At 39.9% G+C, this 11,651-nt stretch overlaps 1 protein-coding gene across 4 annotated transcripts; it reads left to right on the top strand.

Moving 5' to 3' along the window:
* The first annotated feature begins 5,225 nt into the window (after window positions 1-5,225).
* On the top strand, window positions 5,226-11,131 carry myoz1a (myozenin 1a). Of its 4 annotated transcripts, none has more exons than XM_047350971.1 (6): window positions 5,226-5,405; window positions 6,828-6,914; window positions 8,283-8,470; window positions 8,837-9,089; window positions 10,136-10,301; window positions 10,403-11,131. In XM_047350971.1, exons 2-6 carry the CDS (start codon window positions 6,830-6,832, stop codon window positions 10,635-10,637), a joined length of 927 nt encoding a protein of 308 aa, XP_047206927.1. In that variant the 5' UTR covers window positions 5,226-5,405; window positions 6,828-6,829; the 3' UTR covers window positions 10,638-11,131. The 4 variants fall into 4 exon arrangements, with proteins under 4 accessions (XP_047206927.1, XP_047206925.1, XP_047206928.1 ...); XM_047350969.1 differs by having other exon boundaries at window positions 8,837-9,110; XM_047350972.1 differs by having other exon boundaries at window positions 5,227-5,405; window positions 10,139-10,301.
* The last annotated feature ends 520 nt before the right edge of the window (window positions 11,132-11,651 follow it).

Here is an 11,651-nt window from a genome sequence, read left to right as displayed (position 1 = left end):
CAATTGACTTTATAAAAGAATCTAATGCGAGATTAGTCCAAGTATGCATGGTGTTGTTCTGAAACGGTGACAAGTGTTCATCAGATAATCAGCCTGGGGGAAGAAACTGACTCTGTGGCACATTTATGCAACCATATTATAGCAAGTTTTCCTTTTTTTATCTGTTGAATTTTAAGGATATATTATACATTATATGTGCAAAAAACTGAAATAAGTTGTCAATTGTTTTATTATGAAAACCTGGAATTTTCACTGACTTTAGGTAATCACCATTTTGTTCAATACAGCACATTTCCAGTGGAGGGCTTCTATGTATTTGCTGAGTTACATCTGTTTAGTTGGTGTCACTTTTTGTTCTTGGCCTGACAGACCACAAAGGGAGCTCACAAGTATTTTTAACCTTTCCTCTGAAATAAACTGAATAAAAAATAACACCCAACTTATTTAATACATTTCTATTAATAAAGAAGCTATGTCTTTTATATACAACTTGGAATTTCAAAATAGAAAATAGAGTATTTCCTTACATTCATTTATTTTCTTGTAAACATGAATTTGAACTACTCGGTGGCGCTATGGTCCGCCGGTGAGATGCACTCTCCGTTTGCTGAGCATGCAGCCAGAAAGGCATTTTGGTGCCACTCACACTCACTGGTGCCTAATAATAGAGCTGTTAAAATCCAAACCAAATACTATTTATGCAAAGGGGAAATTATATGTATCAAGGTATGACGCTAGTAATGAATTAACTGTTAAGGTACCTGCCAAAAAAGACTGAGCAAAAACTCCACCTGGGTCAGGTTTTTGGGATGTTTTTTAAAGATGTACTGAAAAAATATGCCCTGTAGTTTCCATGGTTATATGCGTTATTGTTACTTTATTTTTCACATATATCCTGAAACCTTCTTCTCTACATTGCCTTATAAAGGTTTTGCCCTTTAACATTGCTCTTTATTCTATTTACAAACACAAACCTGTGTATTTAATTAGATTTTGTGATACACCAACACAAAGTAATGCATAACTTTAAAGTGGAAGGAAAATCATACAAAGTTTTGAAAAGTTTTAACATTAAAGAATCTAAAAAGTGTGGCCTGCATTTGTTTACACTCCACTTTACTCTGATAACCTTACAACCAGTTGCCTTTGGAAGTCATCTAATTAGTAAATAGTCCACATGTGTGAAATTTAATATGAAAATCAATCCAGTTGTTCTTGTTAGAGAACGTTTGAGAACAAACAGCTTAATGGAGACCAAGCAACACATTGGACAGGTCAAGTATAAAGTTGCTGAAAAGTTCAAAACAAGGTTAGGTTTTAAAGCTGCAGTAGGGAGTTGTGAGAAAATCGTGGACTTAGCTTGAAAATGTCAACAGGCCCTCCATTCACAGATCCTCCCCCACAGTGGAGCCTACCAATGGCTAGTAAGCAGTGCCACTAGTGGTGGTGGATAAAAAGCTATGGTACATTTACTGGAAGGGACGAATCATCAACGATCATCAACGAATCATCAACGATATTAACATTGACTATGACCTGTCCATATCATTAACACAGATGCAGGACACCAGCAAAGTATTCTGCGGTGCCCGAGTTGAACCAGAGTTTGTGCTTTGTAACCTCTTTTCATTGGTGGAAACATGCGTCACCGGTTCGAAATCACGTTCAGGAACAGGAACATGGCTCCGAAACGCATTAGTGGAAAAGGGGTAACAGACCGCAAGCCATGTACGGGACACCAAAAACATGTGCAACAAACTTTTTTGTGCGACAAACTTTTTTTTAGCCTACATGCAAAATGCTATGTCTGGTGAAAGTCTAACACTACACGTCACTATGAACTCACCAAATGAATGGAGCTAAATGTGGGGCAATCCAGGACAAAAATCTCAGGGTCAACTTCCAGAGTTTCCAATGTTCCTGAGGACTATTTACATTTTAAGCAGGTATTCAGTAATCACAAAACAGTCTTCTTGCCACTCCACAGACCATATACAGGTCCTTCTCAAAATATTAGCATATTGTGATAAAGTTCATTATTTTCCATAATGTAATGATGAAAATTTAACGTTCATATATTTTAGATTCATTGCACACTAACTGAAATATTTCAGGTCTTTTATTGTCTTAATACGGATGATTTTGGCATACAGCTCATGAAAACCCAAAATTCCTATCTCACAAAATTAGCATATTTCATCCGACCAATAAAAGAAAAGTGTTTTTAATACAAAAAACGGCAACCTTCAAATAATCATGTACAGTTATGCACTCAATACTTGGTCGGGAATCCTTTTGCAGAAATGACTGCTTCAATGCGGCGTGGCATGGAGGCAATCAGCCTGTGGCACTGCTGAGGTCTTATGGAGGCCCAGGATGCTTCGATAGCGGCCTTTAGCTCATCCAGAGTGTTGGGTCTTGAGTCTCTCAACGTTCTCTTCACAATATCCCACAGATTCTCTATGGGGTTCAGGTCAGGAGAGTTGGCAGGCCAATTGAGCATAGTGATACCATGGTCAGTAAACCATTTACCAGTGGTTTTGGCACTGTGAGCAGGTGCCAGGTTGTGATGAAAAATGAAATCTTCATCTCCATAAAGCTTTTCAGCAGATGGAATCATGAAGTGCTCCAAAATCTCCTGATAGCTAGCTGCATTGACCCTGCCCTTGATAAAACACAGTGGACCAACACCAGCAGCTGACACGGCACCCCAGACCATCACTGACTGTGGGTACTTGACACTGGACTTCTGGCATTTTGGCATTTCCTTCTCCCCAGTCTTCCTCCAGACTCAGGCACCTTGATTTCCGAATGACATGCAGAATTTGCTTTCATCCGAAAAAAGTACTTTGGACCACTGAGCAACAGTCCAGTGCTGCTTCTCTGTAGCCCAGGTCAGGCGCTTCTGCTGTTGTTTCTGGTTCAAAAGTGGCTTGACCTGGGGAATGCGGCACCTGTAGCCCATTTCCTGCACACGCCTGTGCACCGTGGCTCTGGATGTTTCTACTCCAGACTCAGTCCACTGCTTCCGCAGGTCCCCCAAGGTCTGGAATCGGCCCTTCTCCACAATCTTCCTCAGAATCCGGTCACCTCTTCTCGTTGTGCAGTGTTTTCTGCCACACTTTTTCCTTCCCACAGACTTCCCACTGAGGTGCCTTGATACAGCACTCTGGGAACAGCCTATTCGTTCAGAAATTTCTTTCTGTGTCTTACCCTCTTGCTTGAGGGTGTCAATAGTGGCCTTCTGGACAGCAGTCAGGTCGGCGGTCTTACCCATGATTAGGGTTTTGAGTGATGAACCAGGCTGGGAGTTTTAAAGGCCTCAGGAATCTTTTGCAGGTGTTTAGAGTTAACTCGTTGATTCAGATGATTAGGTTCATAGCTCGTTTAGAGACCCTTTTAATGATATGCTAATTTTGTGAGATAGGAATTTTGGGTTTTCATGAGCTGTATGCCAAAATCATCCGTATTAAGACAATAAAAGACCTGAAATATTTCAGTTAGTGTGCAATGAATCTAAAATATATGAATGTTAAATTTTCATCATGACATTATGGAAAATAATGAACTTTATCACAATATGCTAATATTTTGAGAAGGACCTGTAATTGTGCCATAGACATTCTTTATGGAGCACCCTACCATCTAGCCATTTATACAACCTCTCCCATCCAGAACATGACACCATAGAGCAAAACACCAATGACTGACTTGCAGCAGGCATAATCTGTCACTCCTCTTCACCTCTAGTGGCAGGGTTCTTATTTGTGTCTAAGAAAGATGGTTTACTCCAGTCCTGCATGATTATAGATGTCTTAACCAAATCACTATCATGAACAAATGCCGCTTCCTCTGATTTCCTCAGCATTTGTACCCGTCTAGGATGCCACAGTTTTCACCAAGTTAGATCTCTGGAACGCCTACCACTTGGTTCACCTACGCCAGGGAAATATGTGGATGACAGCCCTCTGGAGCCCCCAAGAACAATTTGAATAAATGGTCATGCCCTTTGGACTCACTAATGCCCCAGCTGTCTTTCAAGCCCAGGTGGAGATCAAGATCTCGTTCACATTCATTGTCATTGTTTCCTAATAAACTGTTTAAAACTTTCCTATGGTCCCCTGAGACTGTTCGTGCATGTGGGTCAGGTATAGTGTTTAAAATAATGGGACTGAAAAATTTTAGTATTTCTCCTGTTGCTCTTTAAATACTATCCCAATAGAATGTATTGAAGTTTGTGGTAATGCACATGTATGTATGGTTTGTGCAGCATCAATGTCAGTATGGAGAATCCATCCAACTGTTATCTATATCTGCCTGTCCTTGCAGGGATGCAAGAGGGCGAGAGGGGCAGAGTTCACCCTAAATAAGTTGAACCCTGAACCGCCAGTTTATCACAGGCAATACAGAGACACACACACACACACACACACACACACACACACACACACACACACACACACACACACAGCCAAAGGCAATTTAGAGACACCAATTCACCCAACAGTCATGTTCTTGGACTGTGGAAGGAAGCTGGAGTACCCAGATGCATGCACAGAGGAGAACACGCAAACTCCATGCAGAAAGACCCCAGCCTGGGATTTGAACCCAGGACATCCTTGCCGCAAGGCAGCAGTGCTACCAACTGCTCCACCATGCAGCCGTATATAGAATTCCCTAAATAAATAAAAAGATTCATTTTCTGCTTTTTTTCTTTCAGGGCAATTTTTCTAAGGGTTTGATCCAAATTTGTTGTACAGGATGTGATTGGAATTGATACGTTTGTGATGTTGGATGTCAGTATTGTTCAACAATTAGCTATTATTGTTGAGAACATCACCATCCCTTTGAAACGTAAACTGATTTGGCCTTCATATATATATATATATACACTTATTCTGAGCCTTTGACTTGCACTCTGCACTTATACTTAGTCCTCTCCACTTTTCTCCGTGTCTTTCTTCTTACCCCAAACACACCCAGAGTCTCCAGAGGTTTGTCTTAGGACTAAGTTCTGTTCCCCTCGTTCTTTGCAGCTAAATATAGGCTGCAGAGCCATCTGCAAGAATGATTTTGTTCCTTTAATATCACCATCAGCAATTTCAGCTGGCCAAGAGAGACTTCTCTACCCGGCTTAATCCCCCCCTTCCCATTCCGTACTTACACTCCTAACTTCAGCCTCCCCCTCCCGTCTTGACATCAACACTCCTGCCTCACCCCCCAACCCTCTGCAAGATCTACTATCTGAATATTGAGTGGGCTTCGCACTTTGCGGGACGTGAGTCTAGTCAAAGTGGGGTCAGAGGCACTGAGGGATTTGTACCCTTGTCTTTGAGATCGATATCTTCCTTACTGTTTGGTATTAATAGGTCTTTCTCTTCTCACAGAATTACAACAGCATCCCGGTGAGTGGAACTAAACCTGTTGTTGTGTTTTTTCAGTACATTAGTTGACTTAACCTGTTGCCTTTCAACTCTGGATGCATGAATGAAAATGGTTTTCACAAATATAAGTTGCACTGGCTATCCAGTTAATGAGGGGGAACATATATTTATTTGTAAAGCCTTTAATAACTAAATAAAGAGCTGAATGTGCTGACTGTTACAGAAGTTTTATATAGTGTTATCAGAGCCTTAGAGGAAGGCAGTAAATCTCCATAACTCCCCAAAATCGGAAATCCTCATTAACATGAATTCCTGTTCTCACTCTTGATATTCATACAGCCATTTACAGCTGATTTTCTGGAGGTGTGTTTTGTGTTCTTTGGAGTTTGCTTCAGGTCCGTTTGATAGCCTTATGACGCCATTGGATGTCGCTAAAATGTCTTGGCTGGAAATGGCTTTTAAAAATAGCTGCAGTGGGTTCAGTTACAGCCAATAGATGTGATGTGATGTTTTGCCACTTACTTGGACCTTAAAGAAAATGTTGTGGCTGAGTTTGCAGGTATTTGGAATCAAATTTGCAGGTGCAATTAAGCACAAATGACCATCTAAGGTGCTCAAAGGGGACAGCAGAGGTTGTTTGAACAGGCTGGAAAATACTATTCATGTGCTTCAAGTGGGAAAGGATTTGACATACGAGAAAGTGGGCCATATTCCATCTCATTAACCCACTTACAAGCAGCAGATTGGCCAATATAATTTTATGATATACCTAATTTTTATGATTTTTAGGGATCCCAAAACCCTCATTTTACCTGGATAGTTAACTAATAAGAAGGTATTCACTAAACCACAGTCTACTTCAGTTTACTCTGACAGATCTGAGAACAGATCTTGTATCCCTAAACAAAAACAGATGTACACATTGAGCTGACATGTGTTCCATGGGGGAACGTAAGGAATAAGGGCACCGACACTTCCCGTGATGATGAAAATTAGGAGGACATGTTGTCAGCAGGTCTGTTGCATTCAGCTCTTGCTAACTTTCAGGGGTTGACGATAGGTTTTGGTGTTGATGATGGTAAGTTATGCTCAGAAGCTGGTGGAGATCAGTCATAAATTAAAACCTTCTTTCTTTTTCTCCCCTCCTCATCTTCTTTAAACCATTTGAAACTTGCATTTCATCTAATTAGGCAAACCAGTCTTATTGTTGCTCTCGATTTTCTTTCTCAAAAATTCCCAAAACTTCAGCTTTGTTTTCAACCTTTTCACCTCTTTCCAAATTACGGTTTTAAAGAATTCTAACTTTGCTTTGCTTTTATCTTTTGAAGCAACGGGACTATTTTTCTTACAGAGTTTTTGCCCCGTAAACTTTAAATGCAGGAATGCTGTTCTGCATTTCTGTACCCGGGAATAACATTCTATGGTTTCTCCCTCTCCCTCCAGCCATGCCTCTGGGAACACCTGCCCCCCTCAACAAGCGGAAAAAGCCCTCCAAGATCATAACTGACCTATCGCATATCAGTCAGGATGGTAAGGCTGACGTGAAATGATGTGAATATGAAATTAGCGCTGCTCACTAAAGCTCTTTCATGTAACTGGTGTACACAGAAATAGAAGGGTTAAAGAATTGGGCACTGCAGATGATGCACTGGACCTAGAGCCATTGATATTTTGTGCAACAATATTAAAGAAAGAACATTGAAAGAAACAGGAGTTAGTGGTTGTATTTATATGTTTGTTAAAGCCATTTCATCCACCTCTTAAGGTCCCTACACATAATTTCTGTAAATATTTTAGAGTCCTCGGTCCTTTATATTAATTTTAACATGTAAACACAGACATTCACTCAGAATTTAGATACGTGTAGAATGGGCGGGGTTTTCACATGGTACCAGCAAAAAACAAAACCACAAGGAAGGGCACAAGGAAGGAAGGGGAAAGGACACAATAGGTAAGAAGGGACAAACAGACAGGAGGTGCAACACAAGGAAGGGCAGAAGAAATTACGGCAATGAAACAATCAAGGACACAATGAAAGAAGCACTGAATAAGTGGAACAAGGAATGAAACATTTAAAGGTGGTTGGGAAGGGAAGAAGGAATGAGAGAAGGAAGAAATGACTCGATATAGGAATGGAGACAGGACCATATTGAAGGACAGCATGAAGACAATAAGAAGGAGACACATTTTTGGACACAAAGAATTAAGTGCACAAGGAAGAGAGGAGGGACAGAAGGAAGGGCTTTTGGAGTAAGGGCAGAAAAGGGGACACAATGAATGAGAAAGAAGAAAGGTAAAGTAGGAAACAATGAAGAGAGAAAGAAAGGGAATGAGGAAAGAAGAAAGGATTGACATAGTGGAGAGAGGGAGGAAGGAAGGAAGGAAGGCCACAAGGGAAGGAATTATATAAGGAAGGAAAAAATAATGCAAGGAAAAAGGGAAGGACAGAAGGGAATGACAACAGAACAGTGAATAAATTCTTGAAATACAAATAGTTTTCATATTACCATCTCATTTTATTTTCCCATACTGTTCCAGACTGCAGAGGAACCCTGATCACTATATCTTGTAATGACATCTGAACAATAACATGGTCAAAACGTACTAAACGTTAGTCAAATCATTACATGTATTCCTATGAGAACTTATATACAACATAATTAAATCAAAGGTAACCTTAAAATAGGTCATTAAAATATATTGTTATTTCTTTTAAATGATGTTGTTCACTATAATAGAACTGTTTAACTTTACTTATGCTCCTACATAGTATTTTTATGCAATACTTTATTGAAATTTTACCTCTGGATAACACAGCTATCAGTGGCATTAACTAAAGGTTACCATTTCTCAACTGAAACCATTCCAATTTTTATGTTTTCACCTGCTGTTATCTAGAGTTTGAGTTGGAGCCAGAGGCATCAGAGTTTGATCTGGGAACAAAGATCAGGACTCCCAAAGAGATCATGCTGGAGGAGCTTTCCCTGCTGAAGAACCGGGGCTCTAAGATGTTCAGGATGAGGCGGCAGAGAGTTGAGAAGTTCATCTACGAGAATAATCCTGATGTTTTCACCAGCGACTCGATGGTGAGAGAAAACAAATGCCGATTACTTTTAGGTTAATTTCAATGACACATTGAACCATCTTAGAATGCATCCAACATATTGAAAAATCCATAAACCTAAAAAAAAATGGAAAAGCAATATTCTTAAAAGCATTTAGTTTAAGTGACATAAATTATGAAAGTGACAATGATGGCTTGAACTTAACTTTGTAAAATTTACTAAAAGTCTAAATAACTGCATTTGTTCATGATGATTTGCACAATCCATATTCACTACATAAGAGTTGAAAACCCCCACATTGTTATGGTTCCAAATTGAAAGTGTTTGTCGATGCTTGGTAAGTGCAGCATCACTATTCTTTATATTCTTCATATCCTCAAATTACAGGACAACTTCCAGAAGTTTGTTCCATCTTTAGGAGGTCAAATAGGAGGTCAGTTTATAAATATTGGAGGGCACTATGTTAGCAAAGAGACAAGACATCTGTATTTAGGAGCTACACCCGTGGGAGGAGGGGCACCGGTGCCTCCTCCTAAGCCTGGAAGCAAATGGGCAGGAGCTGGAGGAGCAGGTGGTGCTGGAGGTGCAGGAGGAGGAGACTTGTCTGGGGATGACAAAGGCAGTAAAGAAGAAGGAACAAGTGAGTGGTCATCTTCAAGAGGTTGGTATTCTTTTTGCTAGTTTTTGTTGCCACAAAAACCTTTAATTTTGCAACGAGGTACTTGCAAAAGCCTTCATACCTCTTAAACGTTTTTAAGTTGGGTCACTTTACAACCACAAACTACCATTTATGTTATGATTTCATGTGATGGACACAAAGTAAAAACTCACAAGTTACTTGTCTTTCTATTTAGGTCACTAAATATGTGACAAATTGACAATGGGACTTATTGCCATTCCTTTATAGAGGCCATATTTTTAAAATGTACAACTAACAGTTGTCCTTTCAACGCATTCTCCCACCTGAGTTGTGGATCTCTGCAGCTCCTTCAGAGTTAACATGAGCATCTCAGTTGTTTCTATGAATATTGCTATTCTTGCCCAGCGTGTCAGTTTTGGTGGATTGCCGTGTACTGGTAGGTTTGCAGATTTGTCATGCTTTTTGTCAGATGACTGATGAACCAGTGCTCTATGAGATGTCAAAACCCATGGATGATGTTTTACAATCTAACCCTGCTTAAAACCTTACCACAACTTTTACCATGACCTGTCCACTCAGCTCCTTGGTCTTCTTGATGCTGTTTGTTTACTGATGTTCTCCCACAAACCTCTGAGGTCTTCATAGAACAGCTATATTTATACAGAGATTAAATTACACACAAATGGATTCTATTTACTAGTTAGGTGACTTTAGGAGACAATTGGTGTTACTGTATTTCATTTAGGGGTATCAGAGTATACTGGGCTGAATACACATGTACAGCATATTTTTTAGATTTTAGTGCAAACAGCCTTGAAAATCAACCGTTTGGAAACATGCTGTTTTTCTCTATTCTATCATTAAATCCTGGTACAAAACATTTAAGATGGTTATTGTTAGGTGTCAAAATGTGAAAACGTTTAAGGGATACAAATGCTTTTGCAAGGAATTGTTACTTCGTTTTTCCTCAGGAAAATAATAGTTTCTGATTCAGAAGATAATAAAATGGAGACATTTTGATTGAGGTGTGGATGTTTTTCATGATGGAGCTGGAAAAGGTGGCAAAAGTAAGACGTTGGCAGTTGTGAAGACATATGTGTCACCATGGGAGAAGGCCATGAAGGGTGATGAGAACCTGCTTGCCACTCTAAAACCTGAAATGCCTGGTCCCATTGACCGAAAACATCTGCCCAAATACAAAAGCTTCAACAGGTGGTTCCCTCACTGATTTTTTTTCCCAACCTGATCTTTTTGGTACTCTGTGACATTAACTGTTGCATTAATCTGTCTCTTCTCTCACCTTGTTTGGCTAGGATGGCCATACCCTACGGCGGCTTCGCAAAGGCCAACCAGCTCATGAAATTCCAGTTGCCAGAAACTGAGGTGACCAAAGAGGAGCCTGAACCCGCAGTGCTGTACCAACATGACATCAGCTGCCGTCCCTCCTTCAATCGTACCCCTATTGGCTGGGTGGCCAGCAGCGAGCCTAGCAGCATCCACATGGAGACGGATGCTGTACCCTTTGATGGAGAGACAGATGAGCTGTGAAAACATGATCATACTGTGATTGCAAATACTCCCATGTTAGCCTGACTATATGGATAAAGTTTAGCCTGCTCAGACACACTGTAGGTGAGCTAAAAAGTCTTTGTAGAACTGATGAAACTGAATGACTCAGTGTGAATAACAGAAAGTGTAAATGCTCGTATATTCCTCTGTATTGAGATGTAAGGGAAAGACAAAGCTGTAGATATTAAACATCAAATGTCAAGGTTTAATTATGGCTTTAAAAGTTCCAAACTCGCAGGAAAGAGGAATGACTTGTGTATGAAGATGGAGATTTCAGCTGAGTGATGTCTGTTTCTGCTCCCTTAATATTTCTTCACTATTTTCCTTTGCATTTTTGCTAAAACACTTTGATTCTTTATAAAGGTATGAACACCCCTGAATGCTGCCTGATTTGGAATCAAAGTTTTTGTTAAACGCACATGACGCAACATCATTTTACCAAAATAAACCCTCCTCTTGTTGAGTGATAAAAAGAATGTCCATTGTCTTTAATCCATCTTGGAGACTTAACATAACATTACTTCAGAGAAGTTGGTTCATACTGTAAGCTTTGTTCTTGAAGGCATGATCTCCCATTGAATTCAAAAAAAAAATTCAAGCTTTACTTTCAGTATATTTGTCCAGTGGAGTAATAAAAAAAATCCCCTGTTCAAAAATAAATATTTTTGAAAATAAACATCACCTGTAGCACAATTATTGGCTCCCCCAACAATTCCTTTAAAATAAATGTAACTGAAGCATTTATAGAAAAAAACTTGAATACTGCTATGAATCAGAAAAAGGCGGACCCAAGATTCAGCCAGACACAGTACTGAAAGTTTAAAAGGTTTATTCAGCCACAGGAAAACGTCACACAGGTAACACTCCTCACAGCTTCCAGGAATCACTGAGGCAGAAAGAGGGATTAGTGACTTGTAGTCTCTCCAGATTTTGCAGGGATCAGAAAAGCCACTAACCTGCTTTTGTCTTGAGTGGAACTTGAAACCCAGAGGG

This window comes from Girardinichthys multiradiatus, chromosome 22 (assembly GCF_021462225.1).
Source record: "Girardinichthys multiradiatus isolate DD_20200921_A chromosome 22, DD_fGirMul_XY1, whole genome shotgun sequence".
Lineage (NCBI taxonomy): Eukaryota > Metazoa > Chordata > Actinopteri > Cyprinodontiformes > Goodeidae > Girardinichthys > Girardinichthys multiradiatus.
The sequence above is the reverse complement of the archived record's forward strand: the minus strand, read 5'-3'. Positions and strand labels throughout refer to the sequence as shown.

Excerpts from the sequence above, each read along its gene's own strand:
- myoz1a (XM_047350969.1), top strand. The coding sequence starts at position 6,830 with ATGCCTCTGGGAACACCTGCCCCCCTCAACAAGCGGAAAAAGCCCTCC. Across the intron at positions 6,915-8,282 it reads ATCGCATATCAGTCAGGATG|AGTTTGAGTTGGAGCCAGAG; the intron begins GTAAGGCTGACG and ends GCTGTTATCTAG. Across the intron at positions 9,111-10,135 it reads TGAGTGGTCATCTTCAAGAG|GAGCTGGAAAAGGTGGCAAA; the intron begins GTTGGTATTCTT and ends TTTTTCATGATG.